General features: G+C 48.0%; 2 protein-coding genes across 8 annotated transcripts in view; one reads left to right on the plus strand and one right to left on the minus strand.

Annotated features, from left to right (window-relative positions):
• Nucleotides 1-268: 268 nt before the first annotated feature.
• On the plus strand, nucleotides 269-19435 carry TOR3A (torsin family 3 member A). Of its 4 annotated transcripts, XM_090047469.1 has the most exons (8): nucleotides 358-4208; nucleotides 5123-5218; nucleotides 6203-6468; nucleotides 7193-7368; nucleotides 8316-8440; nucleotides 9541-9692; nucleotides 12117-12179; nucleotides 19303-19435. In XM_090047469.1, the coding sequence occupies exons 1-7, from the start codon at nucleotides 3923-3925 to the stop codon at nucleotides 12132-12134; spliced, it is 1119 nt and encodes a 372-aa protein (XP_089903595.1). In that variant the 5' UTR covers nucleotides 358-3922; the 3' UTR covers nucleotides 12135-12179; nucleotides 19303-19435. The 4 variants fall into 4 exon arrangements, with proteins under 4 accessions (XP_089903596.1, XP_089903595.1, XP_089903594.1 ...); XM_090047470.1 differs by lacking the exons at nucleotides 12117-12179; nucleotides 19303-19435 and adding an exon at nucleotides 269-337 and having other exon boundaries at nucleotides 3988-4208; nucleotides 9541-10535; XM_090047468.1 differs by lacking the exons at nucleotides 12117-12179; nucleotides 19303-19435 and having other exon boundaries at nucleotides 360-4208; nucleotides 9541-10535.
• The window catches only part of ABL2 (ABL proto-oncogene 2, non-receptor tyrosine kinase), a 71658-nt gene continuing 63092 nt past the window's right edge, over nucleotides 12277-20842 (minus strand). For 2 of the 4 annotated variants that reach the window (XM_090047463.1, XM_090047464.1), the window contains exons 11-12: nucleotides 19897-20130; nucleotides 12277-19584 (exon numbers count right to left, since the gene is read on the minus strand). In XM_090047463.1, coding sequence (XP_089903589.1) covers nucleotides 18431-19584; nucleotides 19897-20130 — 1388 coding nt within the window. In that variant the 3' untranslated portion in view covers nucleotides 12277-18430. Of the gene's footprint in view, nucleotides 20131-20842 lie in introns of all 4 variants that reach the window. The other 2 variants (XM_090047461.1, XM_090047462.1) reach the window with 1 other exon arrangement.

The raw sequence follows: 20842 nt of genomic DNA on the forward strand, positions 1-20842 counted from the left end.
GTGCTTTCAGGATTGCTACTGCATGGAATGCAGTTGCAAAAAGCTGTTGTAGTTCAGCAGAGGAAATATTTCTCAAGTGGGCTCCTCAAAGGAGTCTATCCATATCCAGGTGGTCTCCAGAGCACACATATTCTACGTTACAAATTGCACCCCAGTGCCGGTATATGGAAGACAGCCAGCCCTCAGTAGCTCTTTTACCTCCTTAGGCTAATCATTTTGCCCGGAGTAACTGAGAGATGTGTGTTAACTGGGTAGCTTTTTTTTGCAGTTGCAACTTCTGTTGAGACTGGAAGCCTTCATCTTGGAGAAGGCATGAGGACTGAAGCAGCATACATTGGTAAGGACAGAGTCTGATTGGTTTATATTCATTCAGCTTGGTATAAAACAGTTAGTAAGAACAAGTTTGCATTGACTTATTTGTGTCTGCTCATTTTGCAAGTAGTTTTTGCACAATTTTACCCAAACTAGTTTTAAAACTTCAATTTAAATCCTATTACATTTTTTTGATGATGATGAGTGCTGAGCTTAATTCTGTTACAATTCACTGTTTAGGACTGAGGGTTGGGAGTAGCACCGACAAGCTTCTGAGTTTTAGAAATGTTCAAGTCAGAAGAGATCGTGATCCTTGTCAAGGCAAACCAAAGTTCAGCTAGTAAATCCTGTACATAGCTCAGTGACTTAAAGTCTTCACCAGCGGCTTTTCTTTTTAGTCCACTGGGAAAGCCCTGTAGGTTTTGATTAAGCCTGTAGTATTTATAGCAGCCTCTAGATGGCCTTATTACTTACTGGCTTTCTCACTAACATTGCTCTGCTTTCCAACCACCTGAAATGAATGAATCGCCAAACTTATGTGAAAAGTGGTGGTTGCATTTTATCATTAGTCAAGTGTTTTTCACATGCATCCCAGGCAGTGAGCACTCCTAGGGCAGGGGTATGTGATGGGTGGGGATGATATTAAACAAGTGAACCTGTGCTAACCCTAATAGGTCATAGAAGAGGGCATGTCTGCTTAGTAGTCTGGAGATTTTAAGTCTGGTTTTCAGGGAATTGGCCTCTGCAGGGCTGTCCCTGGGGTATGGCAAATTGAGGCAACCACCCCAGGCCCTGTGCTTTGGGGGGCCCTGTGGAGCTGGGTGGAGCAGCTGAGGCCCCTCCCGTGAGGCCTGCCTGGTGCTTGTGGCTCTGCCCCCTGCCACAGAAGAAGCACAGAGGCCCCCCTGTTGGGTGCAGGGGAGACCCCAGCCCATGCGCTGCCTTTGCAGGGGTCCCACGGGCCCATGCAGTGTTAAGGGGGCCCCACAATGCTGATTTGCCCTGGGTCCTGTACCCTCTTTGGGTCAGCCCTGGGTCTCTGTGACATGTTTCTGACTGACCATCCCATCTTTCCCAGGATTAAAACCTTATTTGGTTTGTGGTCACAGGATTTCCTTTATAGAGAGACCTTTAGGGGCAGGTAGAGAATTGCTGCTTATTGTACTCTCAGGTCATGACAGTCTTTCCTCAGGTGACTGGCAGTATCCAAGACATAATAGAAACCATTAACTTTGTAGTTTTGTTCTGGATTAGTGCATCTGTTGCCTCATAATCAAACATTCTCTTTCTGGTTTGTACTTTGCACTGCCTTTCTTGTGGTTAACTAGCTTCAATTTCCAGCTTTTCAGCCAGCAGCTTAGCAGAGGTCATGGCACTTGCAAATCCCCAGTAATTTACAAGGAAATCCTTTGAGGCTTTTAGCTAGCTTGTATGGTTTGTTCAGTATCCATTTTTACTCCAGCTCACCCCTGGAGTTTTTGAGACTAAACTAGACACACCCTTGTCTAGGATGGTTTACATAGGGATGATCCTGCTTTTAGTGGGGGGTAGACTAGATGACCTGAGTCCCTTCCAGCCCTACTTTTCTGTGATTCTGTTTGAAGCATTTTGCTGATGATGTTGATTTTGTAAATAATATTATGCCAGAGCACCACACTGCACAAGAAGTTAGGGCAGCAGGTTTTGAGTATAGCACTTTGGCATCAGTTTGAACTTTTATTCCTTTAGGCCCCTTTATGTCTGAGACACTGACAACTGAAACCAGAGCCTTATAGGCTTCTGATACTTGGTACTTAAAAACAGAGATCATGTCAGTTAGGTTCCTCATCGCTTTTCACGTAAGGGTTCTGGAAAGCGATTAGTCACATACTGATTTATTACATCCCAGTACTAGGGTGAGGCTGTATCAAACATATAGATACTTGGAACTATGTAGAAAAAAACCCAAAGCTTTAGTACAAGCACTCTTACTGTTTCACTGGGTACATCTACATGTGCATTTACTGCACATTAAATTTACTATACAGTAAAGTACTGTGCAGTAAGTGGATTTAGGCCCAGCATCTACCCATGCAAGCATTAAAGCACAGTAATGCTGTGTTTGGACTGACTTGGGAGTAAAGTTAGTCCCGAGTCAGTCCACACATGCACTATTACTGTGTAGTAACATGTCTACACGTGTATTACTGTGCAGTAACTAATAGGATGTAAATTTGCTACCTGCATGATAAAATCTTCCTTGGTCATAAAACTTCCTTCCTTTACCTCAGTTCCTGATTTTGCAAAAATAAAATCTATTCCTGGAGAAGCCTTGTCTGTCGCAAAAACTATAGGGCAATGAAATTTTTACCTGTCTCTGCTTAAGGAGAAAAAAAGAATAAAATGGTATCCCTTCTGCCATCACTAGGGGGCAGCACTGGCTGCGGTTTCTCCTGCATGGGAAGCAGCTGCAGCTTCTGCTTCCAGGGCAGTCCCTGACAGTATGCAGGTGATACTGATCAATGTGTTCTTCCGCCCTTTTTGGCTCAAGGCCCCTGCCTTGAAAAATGCCAGCTCCTTGCTTTCACTCACTTTTGACTATAGAAAAATAATAGACTAATTCTTCTGATCAGAGAACTCAGAAAGCTCGCAGCAGGGCTGAATGTTTTTGACACTGGATTTCTCTTTTAAATTGCTGGGTTCCTCTTGAGTCACATTTGCTCACCTAACAGTGCTAACATTGCATGGCATGCTCCCTGCTGCCCTTGCACTCTTGAAACAATTTCAAGGCACCCAGGGTTCCCTGGCACCCGGGTTGAAAATAACTGATAGAGATACAATGGCATAGGAGAATGTAAGTCAGTGGAAAGTGCTGGCCCAGGAGAGGGCCCTGCTCGTTTAGGCAGCTTAGGACTCAAAACAGAGAAAAAAGCTGTGTCTGTCTGTATTATGCAGTGAGTGCCCCAGGAAAGGGAGTCAGGGGACCCAGCTGACATAAGGAGCAGAATTCTCCCACCCCCCCAGCATCCAGATCACTGCAGGCAGAGCGTGCGAGTGAATGGGAGGGCTTGTGGGGGGATCAGTTGCTGTCAGGCAAAGTGGTGGCATCATAGGCATGAGAGCAGGAGGTGGCCTGTGTGCCACTGTGAGAGCTATAGTGAAAGAACCTCACATTCAGTAGAATTGCCTGAGCTGTTGCAGAGCTGGTGCACCCCTTCCCTACCCCAGATATGCCCAGGGCCTTGCCAGTCCAGGTTAAACACCGGGGATGTCATGTCTCTGCAGGTTTAAGCAAGCAGCTGCTCCTAGCAGTTCCTTCCCCAGCTTCCCTCCCAGACGCGGGAGGAGCAACTGAACTGCACCCTCCCATTATACATTGACAGACCTCGCTGCTGCTGCCGCCCAACTGTTGTCACTGGAATGGAGCAGCTGGTCTCCATGGCAACTCCAGTAGCAGACAGAGGGGAAGTGAGATCACTGGTCTGGCAGCTTAGCAATTTAAAGGCAAATGGAAAATCCAGGGGCAAAGTTAGGCTGGGCTGGGTGAGATCAAGAGCAGCTGTCACAGCGGGTGGGAGGGGGTGCTGCTTAGACACGGCCTTCGTAGTAACTGAGTCCTGCCTCCGTGACCATGGTGGGTTGGGGTCCCACCCATCTCCCTCTGCTGACTTGTGCCCTCTTGCTATTGCTGTGGAGGTCTGACGGGCTTGTAGGGAGAGGCAGGCACTGGGGACCCAAGGAAGACCAGGCACGCACCATAGGGAAGGGGAGGCAGCTTGGCCACGACGAGACCATGAAGAGGCGCCTTGGCACCATGCACGCCCTGTCCAGGCAGTACTGGCAGTACCTGGCCTGTGGATTGTGGCAGGCGGGCTGCGAAGGAGAGGAAGATGAGCAGGCTGACATGGATCAGGAGGGTAAGTAGCTGTCACATATCTCCTCCCTGCCCTAGCTTCAGTAATGATGAATGTAGACATCCCCCTCCATGCCTCTGCCCACAGCCAATGCTCTTCTGTGTAAATCATCTCTTGGGTTTGGTGCTGCCAGCTTGGGGGGCTGTGTAGATGCACACTGCTCCTGAACCATGGGGTCAGACGGGAAGCATCACTGCCACTGGGTGAAACTGGGACTAATGCCCACACTGGGATTGCCCAGCCAGTGCTAGTCATCACAGGCCCATTATACTGTCTGACAGCAGCTAAGCTAACTTGTCAGTACGCTTCAACTATGAATCGGGTGTGCACTGATTTCTTCCTACCAAAGCCAGTGTCTGTGTGGGCAGGTGAAGTGCTGCTTTACCTCAGGTGGTGCCTTTGTATGTCTCTAGGTTCATTACTGCTGGTAACGTGAGGTTTCATTGGCATGCACTGTCGCTAGCAACATTAACACTCTGCTTCCATACACCCAGAGGGTGAAGCACTAGCAGTTGTCAGGCAGTGCTGAGGCCCTGCACACGATGAGATTCATTTACTGGGGCTCATGTAGTTGTATCCAAGACGCATCATGTGGGGCAAGGGGATGGTCTGTCTCCAGCAGGGTTAGAGAAAGCCCAGCCTAATGTGGCAGTACGGCAGTCTGTATTTGGCTTTTTGTCTCCTCTTCTAGCATTCTTCTCAGGGGTGGTCATGCTTGCACACAGTAATGGGGCAGCTGGCCTCCATCCAGTACCTGCTCTATGTTATGGTGGATACCATATCACTGGTGGCTACAAGTGGTGGTGTCTGACATCTAGCACGTGCCTAGGTAACAAGAATGAGAGTGAAGAGCTTATTTCCCAAGATGCAAACACTCTGCTGGTCCCTTTCCTTTCTTACTGGTACTCCTTTCCTAGGGTGGAGTTTGCCCCTGGAGGTGTTATCCAGCTGGTACTGTAGCTTCAGCAAGTGCTGTGAGACGGGAGACTGCAGAGTAACCAATAACATCACAGGTAAAGACCCTGGAGAGACAGGCCCAATGTTGGGAGGGGTCCTACACTGGGACTTGGGAGACCTGGAGTCAATTCTACCATGGTATCCCTGTGTGAAACCTTGGGCAAATCACTTAGTCCCTTCTGTGTCTTAGTTGTCCCGTCTGTTAAATGGAGATAATGGTACCACCCTGCCATTAATGCAGTGATGGCTGTGTGCTGCCCAGATCCCACGGTAACAGAGTGCCTGAGAGAGTTTTCTAGTCAGCTGGAGTAAAACCTGATTCTCAGCCTCTACAGCTAAGGGCAAATGGCCTTTCTTACCCAGGTGCTGAGCTTGTTGCAGTGCTGGGGAAACATGGCTGGTCCCATTCAGAATGTTCTCTGCTTTGTGGAAGTGGGACACACTGTTCCTTATCTTACTGCAAAACTGGAATGGTCCAGGGCCAAGAACTTTCTGGAGGTCCTAAGATGCTGCCATTGCTCCCCAGTCACCCCTTTGTATGGAAGGGAGAGGCAACCCTGTCCCGTGAGTGCTGCTAAGCCTTTCCCCTTCTCCAAATCCCATTCCTAAGGGCAAATACTGAGGAAGCCCATGTAAAAGTGCCTCCAGCTAGGAGTGGCCTGGTCATCCAGGCCAAACAACTGCACCTGAAGAGTTTGGTGCTCTTTTGCAGGCATTAAGTATCATCCTCATTTTCCAGAATTGAAAACTGAGTCAGGGAGAAGTTAAGTGACTTGCCCTGATCAGTGGCAAACATAGGAATGGAGCTTCAACGCCCTGATCTCCAGTCCTGTGATCAGATGGTTAGATGTGCTGTCTTCCAGTCTGGGCCTACATTAATACTGCTGCACAGAGTCCACTCAGTGGTGCCTTTCCTCCAGCAATGCAAGGCAGAAAGGGTCAGCTCTTGGCAGAAATGCTGCAAAGCAGCCTCTGTGCTTGTTCCTGCCGGGCTGCTTACAGGGAGCTTAGAGCTAATGCCGCGCACTCTCATTCTCCAGGGTTAGAGTCAGACCTGAACAGGAGGCTCCATGGGCAGCACCTGGCAAGGAAGCTCATTCTGAGAGCAGTGAGAGGGTTCTTGCAGCGCCCTCAGCCGGAGAAAGCGCTGGTCCTGTCGTTCCACGGCTGGTCAGGCACCGGGAAGAACTTTGTGGCACGGATGATTGCTGATCACCTGTACCGAGATGGGCTGAAGAGCGAGTGTGTTAAAGTCTTTATTTCACTTTTTCACTTCCCACATCCTGCATACTTGGACTCCTACAAGGTGAGAGCTGGGCAAATCCGCTGTGCAGGCACAGCAGGGGTGTCCCTTACTGCTTGTTCAGTCCCAAACTTCAGGCACAGCTTGTAGCAAAGGAGAGGGGCAGGAGCACTGGATGAGGGAGAACCCAGTGGTGCTCCCCAGAGGCTGGTGTACACTGGCTAGTGGCAAGCTCACAGCTGCTGTATTCAGATTAGGGATCAAAAGTGTAGTGAGGGGGGTGAGAGGCACCTGCCCCAGGCATCCATTTAGGAGTGGGGCTAGAATTGGCCCCCCCCCCCCCCCCGGCAAAGCCTGTACTCCAGCAGCGAGAGCAGGCCCACAACTTACCCATGCTGGGAACTCCAGCAGTCCCTGGCTGCTGCTGCAGCTTTAAGAGCCAGGATACATGGGTGCCAGTAGCTCAGCTGGAGACTACTGAGGAGTCCCTGGCTTGGGTAAGGCTGCTGTGTACTGTCCCCCTCCCCCAACTCTCCTCTGCTCTTGGAACAAACACCCACTCACCTCTTTCCCCCTCCCCCAGATCTGCAGGGTTTGCCCAGGACACGAGCTCCACTTGTGAGAGGCTGCCTGAGAGCAGGATGCTTGACAGGTACACCCTCACCCGTGGTGGGGTGGTGCTGGAAGTGAACATTACTTGCCCTTCATGCCAGGACTCTACTCCCCACCCAAGCCCTATCTATCACTTCTTCCCGGCAGCTCATGTGGCCTTCGTGCTGATTTGCAGGTTCAGCTCAAGAAGCAAATCAGTGAGACGGTAAACCTCTGTGAGCAGGCCCTGTTTGTCTTTGATGAGGCAGAGAAGCTTCATACAGACCTGTTGGATACCATCAAACCCTACATGGATCACTATGACAGCATTGGCCAGGTGGACTACAGGAGGTCCATCTTCTTATTTCTCAGGTAACTATCAGAGGCTACATGAAGGGACAGGTTGCCTTTCCCAAGGGTGCTTAACATCCAGGTTGATGGCCCAGGTCTGGCAGGCCTCTTACAGAAATGTTGCTTGACTTGGCTGTTACTCACCTGCCAAGCTCAACACCAAGCCATTCTATGTCTTGAGTCCCAAAGCAGAGAATAGTATATTTCCAGTGCCAAAAGGCTTCTGTCTTGGCCAGCTGCAGGGAGAAGGGTGGGAGAAGCAGCTCTCAGGACAGAAAGCAAACTGACTATTAACAGGGGAATTGGGAGAGAGAAAATAGGCACTGGAGCTCATAGAGGAAAATGGCAGAGCCTTCTAGAGCTTCCGCTAGGAGGGAGTGAACATCTACTTCCCACATCGCTGCTCCCAGAGCCTCTTGGGATGGGTAGGGAGAACCATGTATGTATCCACCAGTCTTTTCCATCTTCCCCTGGGGGAGGCTACCCAGTTCTGCTCTCTCTCCTTTGTGTGCAACTGTCTGGGAGGAGGGGGCTCCCCTTAAATCAGACCTGGGAAGCCAGTAGAAAAGGAGCTTGGTTTTCTTGAAGGAAGAACACAGGTCCGTTAATATGTCCCTCAGACTTGAGCACTAGCTCTTCCACAGAACAGGCAAAGCACCCTGAGACATGGACCTAGGGCAGAAGGCTGCACTTGCTGGTTGACTAGTACTGGAGAAAGTGTGATTCTGTGGGATGGGGGATGGCTAAGTTGCAGCATGTGTGCTAAACTGGCACAGGAAGCTGCTGTGTGTAGGATGCGACATGCGGCAGATATTGCAGAGAGCACAGGGCAAGAAGCAGAAAGCAGAGCAGCAGATGGGGCAGGAGAAGGGGATGGGTGCTGGGCTAACTTGTGGTACACCTGCCAGAAAAGCTGGCCCTCACTGCTGTGGGGAAATAGGAGTTCGAACTGTTCCTTCCCTTCCTAGTAATAGTGGTGGCAACACCATCAATGAAGTGGCCTTGGATTTTTGGCGAGCTGGACGGGCCAGGGAAGAAATCACCATGGAGTACTTAGAGCAGCGCCTGCGGATGGAGCTGAAGGAGTCCCCAGGTAACTGCACCAGTTGCTGCGGAGCCGTTTTAGAGTTCTGCCATCAGAACGTCTCTGCGTTGGTCGGAGCTGGAGACAGCACTGAGGGCACTTGCAGCACAGCAACCTAACTTACTCCACACTGTGCTATGGGTCAGGGTTCTCCCCATCTACAGCCATTCAGCGCTAGACTCAAGGTTGTTGGGAGGCGGGCTACAAGCACCCTAATGCCCCTGTAGGCACCTGCTGCTGCAGTCAGACGTGTCCATAACCATGGAGTCCTGTTTGAGCTGCTCAATCTTTCTTGCTACCATTCACGGTGTAAGTGTGCTGATGCCCTTCTCACTTGTGGGCCCAGACTGGGGAGGCAGACTCAGAGCACATTTCCCATCTCTTTTCCCCAGCATTTCCTGCTGGTGAGCTTAAGCAGTTCCTGGCTCTTGTAAATCGTGTTCCTAAGTGCCTCCCTACAACTGTGCTGAAAGGGAAGCCAGGCACCTAAAGTAGGGCTGTGAGTGTGCCTATCACATCTCCCCTTTTGACTTTCCCTCACTTACTCATGAAAAACACCCTAGTAGTGATAGTTTCCTGAAACTATCTTTGAGGCAAACACAACTTGTCCCTAGTGATGAAAGCAGGGTCCAGGTATCAGCTGGAGAAAGTGTAAATTCTGGCCAAATTTCCTCCTACTGGGAAGTGGCAAGCTGTGAAATACTCCTCATTCCCTTTTCCAGCTGAATGACCGAGTTGCATCCAAGACTCCTTCATTCAGTACAGAGGGGACCTTTCATTTACCAAGGGATGCCTGTAAATAAATTCCAGCAAACTGGAACCACCTACAAAAACAGCATACTGTAGTAGGTCTGAACTATGTCCTTAATAGTAATAGAACTCTACTAACCAGTTGGCTATTTGCATCTTCCATTTTGGACAGCACGAACAGCTCCATAATACACTGCTAAATGCAGGGTCAATAGGCATCTTATAGACTAAATCAGAAATGCATAAGCTTTTGAGAGCCAGATATCATTTAATTAGATGCTATGAAAAGATGCGCAGAGAGCAGGTTCTCAGGAAGAGTGATTTGCTAAGTGTCCTTGTTGGTTGGTCTTTCATTGCAGGAACTGCCTTTGCCCATAGTCACCTTCTTGAAGAGAATGTCATTGACTTCTTTGTGCCATTCTTGCCCTTGGAGTTTCATCACGTGAAGCTGTGTGCTCGAGATGCTTTCCTGGCCCAGGGACTTCCATACACAGAAACAGCACTTGATGAGGTGGCCAGAATGATGGTATTTGTACCTAAAGATGAGAGGCTCTTCTCTGCCCAGGGCTGTAAATCAGTGTCCCAGCGCATCAACTATATTCTCCCCTGAACATGAGCTGGGGGCTGCCTCGCTTGTACAAGCTGGATACAGATTCACCACCTGTGCTGTAATGGGAACTTGAAGTTCTCACTGAAGGGGCCAATGTAGCAGGAGAGGCTGGAGCCTTCCACTTTTAGGCACAGCTCAGGATTTGCAGTTGTGTGACACTCCTACACCCTTGATTTGGCAGAATGGGCAGGATGCATGGGCAGCCCGGCCTTCTGGAAGCCTCACTGTGTAGCAGGCAACTCTAAATGCTGGGCAATCATTTCCTGCTAATGGAAATGTTTGGCTGGTGACTCTTTTCTTTCATATCAGCAGACTAGGTTGTATAAGAAAGAGCTTTGGTTTGCTGTGGTTCTGGGCATCCTAATTACTGTCCTGGGGGTGTCTGCGGTGCTTTTCCTTAAGCCCCTCCCCTGTAAGTCATTTACAAGACTTAAGTTAAATGAAATGCTACTCAACCTTTGCACAGCCAGTCAGGAAGGACTCTGTCATTCAGGGATTCAGTCTTGAAGAGTAATTGATCTGCCAGCAACTTTCTAAAGACGAGCCCCTGCCTGCACAGAAGATAAAACCCCAAAGTATGGGGCAAGCTGCAGGTGTGAGCTGAGGGGTATGGGTGTGGGATCACTCCCATACCAGAGAAGACTTTGATGTGTGGCACAAGGTCAGGGTGCACTAGTTGTCTAGGGGCAATTTAAGATTAAAAGCTGTTTTTAAGAGTGTTTTTAAACATTCTTTCCCTTAGAAGCTGTTCTCTTTACTGGTGGAAAGTATATTAGTGATACAATGCTGCTAGTGGTTTTAAACCCAGAACTGGTACCTAAACCTCAGCCCTGGAGACAGAAGTACTCATTTACATGGTTAGCATCATCCCACTCGGGCAACTTTTCCAGGACTCAAATTGCATCTTAAGAAAGCTCACCCTGATTGCACTTGTGATTAGCTGTTGCTGTAAGTGTACTGTTGGTGCTGCTGACTTGGGGATCTTGTTTTTGATAGCTGGCTGGAGTACAAGGTGGCAGATATCCTCTCTCTGCAGCACACAGGGCAAGGACAGTTCTTAAAGCAGCACACCATGGTTTAACTGTTTTTCATAGACAAGGATTTTTATTATGTACTACACACTTTGGCTTTTGGCCAGTCAGTATTACTACAGAGCAAGGCTGTTTGCTGTCTGGGTTACCAGCCAAATGATAAAAAGCATATTGCAGAAGGCCCAAAATGTCAACAGCACTGGTGGGTAGGGAGAAGAAGAGTGGGATGATGTGAATAATCACTTGCTCTGTGGCCAGTGGGTCAAAACTCCCTTCCAGCACAGCCACTTTAGGGAAGATGAGATAAGTCAGCACATGCCGAGGACAGGGTTCAAGCTCCCTGGGTCTTGGCAGTTGTGAGGTTCAAAATGTAATAGATCAAAGGTCCACACACATGCAAGTGTTCCAGCTTTCAGATTGAGCAGGTACATCTAACGTCAAGCTATAGTGGACTTTGGCCTAGTACTACCACCTACCACGTCACTTATCGGGAGGGCTCCACATACCTTTTTAGTTCTGGGAAGGTAACTAGGCCAGCTCACTGCTTACTATTTGTTTTTTCTTTCTGCTAATTCATTTCCCTTCTTTGCTGCAGTTAAGGGAAACCATGCTGAAATCCAGGTAGCTTGTTTATTCCAGTCAAAACAGCATTAGTGCCCAGAGCAAGCCTGCCCTGCTACACCTCACTAAACAAAGGGCTGAAATGTACTAAAGAGAAGATAGTTACTCATCTCATTCCCACCACTTCAGTCTGAGGAACAGAAAGGTGACAAGGCACACTGCTCCATAAGGTACACCATCTGTGCTGTAAGGCACCTTAGCATTACCTGCTCACTTCACCAGAAGACTAGGAAAAATAAGACAAACTCATTCTCATTCTTCCTGACCTACTGTAAAAAACACAGGTAAAGTTCAAACAGGTATTAATTGTACCTTCAAAAAGAATGACTGCAGGTAAAAGCATCATCTTGATCACTGAAACCTGAAAGGGGGGGGGGGGGGGAAAAAGGCAGAAAACTCTAACAAGCTGGCTTTCATCTGTGGTGATTAGTGCTGTTTTAAGTGAAACTGGAGGAAAGTAGTAGATTATTCAGATTTAATTGCTCCATTTGAAAAGCATAAATGGTGTGGCTGGAAACAATTCTCAAAACAATTCTGGATCTAGGAGTTGCTCAGAGCAGAATTATTTTAGTTGAACTGCATAATTTCAGCACAGCTGAGAATCCAATGATATGAATCCCTGCACCTGGACTGCTGTAGCATTGAGGAATATCATTTTGCTCTTTGTGCCTAGAAGCATCTGCCATCCTGAGTGCCAACTGGACAATCCTTTTCAGTGGAGCTGGTATACAAACAGGTAAAAAAAACCCAATCTTCACGTGATTTAAGCCAAACGCACACAACTTCCTTGGTTGTGAGAGAATGTTTAAATACACCAACAAAAGCAGCATGCATTTGAGTTCATTTGCCAATAAAATATTGCAACCTTTATTTAAAACAAAATGCAAATTGGCAAAACCTCGTGAAACAACAGGCAGAGGCCCCTCCAAGAGCCTTATTTACATCAAGTTTAACACTGTTTGCAGTTCACAGTCAGACAATAGAGTGAGAGAATTAAATTAGAAAAACAACCAAAAATATATTACAGTAACAATAAAAACAAAACAACTGACAACACTGGTAGAGTGATTGGTGATTAGTGTGTTTTCAGTTTAATTCAGTATCTTTACAAACTGTGCTGAGCTGATCAGATTCTTTACCCCCCTGTGTACACCACACACACATACATACATACACCCCCACACATACTTGGGAAGGGTGACCCTTTGGTATAGCCATTTGTAGTTTTGTAGATGGAAATAAATCAGGTGTTCCATAATCTGCAATTTGCTACCAATAGGAAACAGGGTAATGGTCCTGATTTCTACTACAGATTGCAGTTCCACGCCTATCCATGCAAACCCCAGCTGCAAAAGGTACTGGGAAAAGTATGCTGCCTGCACTGAACAAGGGGGAGGCTTCTCAGCATGCTCTTCTACTCATGCCCCTTGAGTATCTATTAATTCCCTGGCTATCTGTGACCGGTGCTAGAAGCAGTAGATCGCATATCTTAAAACAAAACAAATAGCAACACCCAGTCTGGGACTTACACTTTTAGAAAAAGTTACCTGACTCACTAATGCTTGTCACAGTTTCCAGAGCCCTAGAGAAACTGAGCAGCTCCCTGGGGCAAGGAGAGTCCTCAATGATGCTTTGTCCTCATTTTGGGAGAGTGCTCTAAATGACTAACACAAATGGCAGGCCAAGCAAGACCTTTGCCCTCATCCAGGATCAAATCCTGAGGCCCTTACTCAGACTTCAGTGAAAGGTCAAACAAAGCCAGGTGACCGGCGTCAGGCAAAACCTGCATTCTTTTACTCAAACCTCAGTTCCTATGTAGGCTGTCTGGGAAGCACAATTGCTTACTTGCCATATGAGTGAGCACTGACCTAACAGTGATGCTGTGAAAACAAAGCAGTGACTTGGGTCTCAGTGCTTGTTGCTCTGCAGCAGGCAAAAGATGGGCAGGCACCTGTAAGGTATCTGTGCAAAAACCTGACACTGGGCTTCAGCTTCTGCCACCTGCAGTGACCCAATGGGATGTGCTTTACAAAGAAGCACACATGGAAACTTTGCTAGTGAGTCCACATTGTCATCAGGATTTTACTACAGTAAGTCCCAGGTGGTTTGGGGAGGCATCCTGTTGTCCTGACCAGAACATCAAGGAACTCTCTAGCCTGTAGGCCAGAGGCTGTGCCCTCCCCCTCCCTACATTCAGCTTTGGCCTGTAACTGCCACATTTGATGATATTCCAAGGATTCTGTTCTTAACCCACCTTCATTTTCCCTTGCCCCCACACCCAAACCCCCCTACTAACAATGTGTTATTCAACAGGGAGATAGCTTTGATTTAAGGACACAGAGAGTGCAACAATTCAAAACTGCTAAGACAGACTGGTGCAAAAACATCCCTGGTGCTTCACTGCTACAGAGGGGACAAAGGGAGCTGCCCTTGAGGGGTATCCCCCCACTGTGCAGGGGTGAGGTGAAGAAAAAGTGCTGAACTTCACGTGCTTCTTGCAAGAAGCTGCTTGGGACATGTTGATACCAGAACCCTGTCCGATTCACACATAGTGGCAGGCTGATGCCAGAGTGAGCTGAGCAAGGAGCCAGATTGCACACATCCTCACTGCACCGGCTATCTCCCTTCCTTGCCCACAAATACCACTTCATTTTAGTGGCTGTGCCTTTTATTAACGTCAGCAAACTCCTCTCTCCCCATTACATTCGTAATATGGTACTGTACTCATCCTATACAATGAAGAATGCAGAGGGGCCAATGCAGCTAGAAGCCCTAAAGGCCAAGTGAAAGTCAACCTAAACAGAAGAGGGGAGGGTTTGTAACCTTTCTAGGTGGCCTCCCAGACAGAACAGAAGGAACTGACCCCTATCGCTGAAAACAGATTTCACTCCTCCCACCATGGGCGCTCTCTTGCAGCAGGGGACAATGGGCAATCCAAGCAGTAGAGTAACAGCTCCAAAGGCAAGTCTACAAAGCAGTACCATAGAGCTACCCCAGCTGGCTCCAAAACCAACATCAGTACTGCACCCTGCCTGGCCCCACTGGCCAGGCTAAGACTGAGCACCAGACTGATGTAGCTACTTGGCTGGCTCCTGGAGCCAGGGTATCTGCACTGTGCTGTGTACACACCAACTTGTTCAGAGCTAGCACAAGCTTCTCTACACAGCATGGCACTGCACCACAGTAGGCAGAGGTGGCAGCAATTTTGCACCCCTCACAGCAGCTTCCCCATCTTTACCAAACAGATCAGTTGGAGCCTCAAAAATCAAGAATAGCTTAACTGAGTCATCCAATAGTGGCAGGTACAAAAATGCAGATACATGATACAGGTTGAATGGACCAGCTCCCCTTCCCTCCCCACCCACCCCCTTAATTCAAAAAGGAAGCATAAGACATCAAGACCTGCAGGAAAATAAGAGTGTAAAATTAAGAAGCCCATGAACTCCATTGTTGCATCTTCTCCCCACCCCCCCATCTTTGTGTACTTGATCTATTGCAGCACATGCAATAGGGAAGTAAAAGGCCACTGATTTATCAGCAAGACTGAAATCTGAGGCCCTGAGCTACTGTCTAGAATGGATTAGAAATGCTCTGTGCACCCACCCTGGAGTTCGACTTCTGTGGCAGAAACAGGGCGTGTGGTGTGAGGGAGGAGCTAGAAATGAATATTTTTTTTAAAACAAGTGCTATGGTGGATAAGGATGGACTGACAGGGGAGTTGAGCATCAGAAGTGCCTGGAATGTCCGAGTCTGTCCTTCACTGTTTTTACCGCAGGACTTTGAGACGGGCTGGAATCCGGAAGGACATTTGTTAAGCTCCAGCATCTGCACACTTGATAGAAAATGTTACCAATAAAAAAAAGTTTTCAGAACTTGACAATAAGGGCCTTCTCCCTCAAAATTGCCCTGTTTCAGCCCATCTCCTGCAATGACAGTTCCCCTAGCTCCCCAGGGCAGAAAAAGCCTGAATTTCTACAGTTAAAAACCATACTTCTAAGGATGAAAAGGATAGGACAAGACAATATAGGTCATCCTTTCACAGCAGATTTGTTCAGAGTAACGCACAGTTATGATTAAGATAACTGAAAGACACAAAGGGTGCCTATACAGGTACACTGAGGCTGTTCTGACATGCTATAATTACAGCATGTCAGGGCAGACTTGATTAATCAAGCACTGTGTGCATCAGTGTCCCTGTGCTAAAAATGGTGGCAGGGGTGTTTTAATTAAAGCACCCCCACCACCATTTTTCAGCATGGGGACACTGATGCACATGACAGTCAGGGGGCTTTAAGGTGCACCCTCTACCCCCTGCAGCACATGTATAAAAAGACAAAATAGAAAAATTGTTGAAAGGTTCAGGAGATAACAGTGGCAAAATCCAACACCTGCTCTTGGTACTCTGGGCTCTGGCAAAGCACAAACTACCATGTGCAAGGAATGCTGAGGCAGCACCCCCTAAACTGCCCTCACTTGGTGCTAAGGCTTGAAGCACAGGGGTCTGCACTGGAACGAAGCAGTTGAATAGCCAACCTATTGCAGAAACAGGCATCAGATCCTGTCATGTGGTCCAAGTGCCAGGCAGACAGACTAAACATGCTGCACTTCTGCTGTCCCCATTTCAACACTACCAGCTTGAAAAGACCAAAACTGACTACCAACTTTGATTTTCCCATCAGTGATGCTATTTGGCCTTTTTTTGCATTTCACTTACCACAAAGCTCAACTGGTCTGTTATATTCAGAAACGCACACGCATTATTCCATTGCTACACTTGCTCACATGTAGCAATGAAACTTGATTTATCATAAAATGAGATTTTGATTTGCAGACACTGGCAGAAGACTTCATTATCCTGTGACAAATTTCACGAAAGCATGAACAAAACTGTTTGCAAGACCTTAATAATAATAATACCCCCTCAAACCTGGGGCCTGAAGATGGCTGACAGCAACCCTCTCAGCACAGCTGACACTCCTCCTTTGAATCACAGGTCTCAAAGCAGGACAACAGGGCAGGGTAGCCTGGGGGGCAAGCCACTTGCCAATGTTATACTGACCCAATGGAAGAGTGATTTGGGCAGTTTCTGGGTTACCAGTAAGGCTGCTGTAGTGTAAGGGTGACAGTGAATCAAAAATGGCTCAAGGCTCAAAAAAAGGACAGGACAAATTCTCAACAACCTCTTGCTTGAGTTTTTTTTACTGACTCACCGCCAGGCCTCAACTTCACACTTCACCCCCAGACCAACATCAATGACTTTACTTAAAAGCAGTTTGATAACATTAAAAAAATTAAGATTTTAGCTAAAATATAAGATTTAAGGTGCAGAGCAAGTCAGACCTTTAAACAACCTCACCAGCTCTCCAGCAAAGAATGGAACGTAAGCAAAAACATTCGTTAGTGAGCATGTACTTGAAAACATGCACCATGCCCACTGCTTCCCTCTCCTGAAACCATGCAAGGTACTACAGCTTTTCCCTACATGCCAGCAGCCAACAGCAAGGAAAACTGTTTCCAATTCTGATTCCAGTTCTGTGGATTGTCAATATGCAAGAGCGCAAAATCCTCAATGATGCTACATATCTGAGCCACGCTGGTTTTCTTCAAGCCTCAGATACAGAGGAGTATATTGATATACTAATATATGGACATTCCTGCTGGAGGCAAAAGTAAGATCCATGTATGCTCCACATCAGTAAATGCTATCTGCTTTCTATGTTCCAGCATCACTACCACCACCTTGCGCTCCTTTCATATCTGTGCAGCCTGATGCCCTGAAGAGGTAGAGTCCTGCAAGTCAAAACAGGTGGGCAACTTCCAAAAAGCCACCAGCAGTTAATGTTATGTGAGATCAAGGGACAGATACTTAGATGACCGTTAGCAAAACCTGCAGCAGAAGGAAGACAGTGGGACAGTAAAGTTGTATGTTCTGGTTCCCAAGAGGACTGTATTAGTGTCGGCACTTTTAATACTAAAAAGGAATGTAGAGAACAGTGAGAAAGTGCACTGACAGGAGGCAGTGCCTTGCCAAGTATGGATCTCAAAGTGACCAAAAAGAGGAGAGGAAGCCAACACTGTACCAAAGTTACAACAATCTACAGTTTATCAGAAGACATTGGCAAATTGTGCATGAATCTCAAACTACTTGCAAGTGACCAGTAGGCAACATCCATGCTAGGCTACCTGAAGCAGGAGTAGCCAACCAACCCAAGTGAAGGTTGTATGGTGGGGTAGGGGCATAATCCAGTGGCAAGTCTGCCCAGTATCCCTTCAGCTTCAAATTTAATGAAAATATGAATGTGTGATGTCATGGCGTGGGCAGGGAAAGGGGTTTGTTTCATATATTAACTCGTTTTGTAGTTCTTACTACAGCAGCCACAGCATTGTGGAAGTACGCCATCTGGGCTAGTGCATCCACTTCCAGCAGCTCTGAATACCATCAGTGCGTTAGACCTCCTCCTCCACAATCACACGGAATCTCCCCCTTCAGAACTCTCAGCACGAGCGCCCGCAGAGTCCCGGTGCCTTTCCCTTGTGATCTCAGGAGGCCAAAGCAAGCATTAGTGCAGAAAGGGGAGGATCTGTACATCAAGTGGCCCTGCAACCACACAGGTACTCTGGATATCGGAAGGAAAACCACCCTTACCGAAACAAGAACCCACCATCTCTTCTCCTTCCTCACATTGGAAAGAGTAAGGAACTGCTCTCCCTTGTAGACACAAGCAGATCAGATTTTTCTGGTGAGGCAGTTTTTAAACATTCTGCCCCTTCAGCTTCAATCTACCCCACTTCTCCCTCCCTCCCTCCAGCATCGCCTTCCTCCCTCCCTCCCCATATTTTGAGATGAACCTGTAAACGAGAGGAGAACTCAGTAATCTGAGGTACTTCACAAACTCACTCAAGTATCAGTCTTTCCTTCTGAAATCATCAGTACAGAAAAAGAGTTTCCCCACCATGTATATTTTCTTCTACTAAGATTGACAGTAGCTACCTTTGAACCACATCACTGATTTCTTGGACACATGACAGTAAGTTATTAAGGACTGGGTTGGCCCCGGGCACACTAGCAGCTGTGGAGGACACCTGCAGTTCCTGCAAGCTGAGTTCCAGTTTGCTCACGGCTTCCCGGAAAGCAAATTTGTTGCGCATTTGCGGGATACAGTCGACATAGCCTGAGCAGTAATCCAACAGCTGGTGCCCAGTATCCACCAGCTGGCTGTTTGGCGTTGGCTCGGTGATGGCACTCGAGAGGAGATCTGCACACTCCAGCAGTGCCTCCTTGCTAATTTTGTCCGCAGAGATTTTCTCAGCTGCTTGTTTGGTCTTTCTTAGTGCCACTTTGGCACCTGCCGTGCCATTGGCCATTTTTGCTGGGGAGGTGGAAGACGATGACAGAGGCACTTGAGGTGGAGGCAAAACGGGCCTCCCAGTTTTTCCACCAACAGGTGCCACCGCTGCCTTTTTACCACCTTCGCTCACTTCCAGTCCATGCTGAGCTCCTGTGGTATTATTCTGCTCTTCTGCAGTGTCTGAGCCAGTGGGTGGCTGCTGTAGGAGCCTCATAACTGGTGGAGGAGGTGGGGCACACTTTGGTTTTACCCGTCTGGGCCGGTCCCTGTCGCCGGAAGATGTAACCTGATGCTCAGATAAGAGCTTAAATTTATTACCCTGAGAGTCTGTGCCAATGAGCTGCACGTCTGCTGGAGTATGTTTTAGAGTGGGTGAGATTAGGACTGGCACTTTGTGGTTATGAGTGGTTGGAAGTATTGCTGCAGCCTTTGCTGGAGAGGACCATCCTAGTCTCTCTCCATCCTCTACTGTCCCTTGCCTTGTACCACTGTTTTTTTCTTTGTTTTTAGGGGCTGCTGTTACTACTCCTGGACCATCCTTCTCTGTGGCAGCTGACTCCCCCATGGGGGGTCTGAAAGGAAGAGCTGTGGCACCTCTTGGCAAGAATTTGGCTTTTGGTCTCTCTCTGGTCACAGCAGGGCCTTCTTCAAACCTTTTGGGAAGCAGGTCATTGGACCTACCTGTGCTCTCATCTGGCTGAGAGGATGTGGAAACTGTCCTTTCCAGTTGTATTTTTGACCTCTGGGAATTTCTGGGAAGGGTCATTGCCATTCTATCCTGCTCTGGAAGCCCTGAGGACATGGAAGATGTAGAGTTTGACCTTGGAAAAGGCTTTGAAGCTTCTTCATTGCCAGTGGGTTTCCCTGCTCGTAAACCCAGTGTTTTTTTAATCAAGCGTGGTGTAAAGAAACCTGTGATGCCTGACCACCCACCACCAGCACTTGCACCCCCACCACTGCCAGTACCACCATCATCACTGCAGAAGTTCCTCTGTGCAAAGCCTCCACCATAGCACTTGGGTGGGGCCAGGTTTGAATCTTGCTGGGTGGGAGGAAAAGAGAACCCATCAACATGTTGCAAGGAAGCAACAGATGAAAAATTACCCGTTAGCTCATATTTCTTGTGGGGCTGATTTTCCATCTCGCGGAAGGAACTGCTGCGCTTTGGAGGTGTGGGAGCATTCCTCTTCTTCATGAAAGAGCTGAAAAAGCCACCTTTCCTGTCCCTTGTAAAGGTGGTCTCTTTGGCATCTTCCAAGAGGCTGCTGGGTGACTTGTCCCTCTGCTTGCGAGGCAGGGCTGGAGACCCACTTGTGGGCTGTGCACTTCTGATAAATCCTGGAGAAAGGAAACAAATAGGAATCAAGAGCTGATTAAAAAAACTCCAGCTTGCCGCCCTCCTGCTTTGGGTCAAATGAGTCACCAGATACGCAGTTAGGAAGGAATTTTTCCACAGGTAGACTCGTAAGAACTGCAGGGGTTTTTTGCCTTCCTCTATAAACATGGGACATGGTCTTCTTCCTAGAATTACCTGAGCAAATGAATCAATAACTCATCTGCCACAGCAGTGGTAGGCCTTTTCTCCATTGCTTTTTGCCTGAGGCATAATGTAGAAAAAGACTGTCAAACCGATGGGCCCACAGGCCCCTGCAGCTGCCTCTCTCACTGCTGCATGGTGAGGAAAAGGCCAAGGAGGGGACTGTATTGCCAATGCAGCAAGAGGGGGAAGGGAGCTGTGTGCCACCTGTGCAGCCTGTGCAGCCGTGGCTAGGAGGGAGAACCTGAAGGGCGGCAGGGGGAAAGGGAAATCCCAGAGGCCACATGGTTGCCACCTGCACTGAATTTGGACACCCCTGTAGTAGGGTGTCCAAGCTTTAGTTTTCATAAAATGTTCTGTAGTGGGATGCGTGGCATTGGCCTGTTGATGCAAACAACTGGACGCGATAGCTTAGGCCCTTTCCAGTACTGCGCTCCTAAACCTGCCTGAACCTGGGTTTGAAAGACAGCGTATTTCTGGGCAGATGCAGCGTCCTTTGAAAAATAAAATTTC

The sequence above is a fragment of the Crocodylus siamensis genome, chromosome 5 (genome assembly GCF_052110815.1).
Source record: "Crocodylus siamensis isolate JL-2025a chromosome 5, ASM5211081v1, whole genome shotgun sequence".
NCBI lineage: Eukaryota > Metazoa > Chordata > Crocodylia > Crocodylidae > Crocodylus > Crocodylus siamensis.

Excerpts from the sequence above, each read along its gene's own strand:
- TOR3A (XM_090047468.1), top strand. The coding sequence starts at position 3,923 with ATGGTGGGTTGGGGTCCCACCCATCTCCCTCTGCTGACTTGTGCCCTC. Across the intron at positions 4,209-5,122 it reads GGCTGACATGGATCAGGAGG|GGTGGAGTTTGCCCCTGGAG; the intron begins GTAAGTAGCTGT and ends CTCCTTTCCTAG. Across the intron at positions 5,219-6,202 it reads AGTAACCAATAACATCACAG|GGTTAGAGTCAGACCTGAAC; the intron begins GTAAAGACCCTG and ends CTCATTCTCCAG.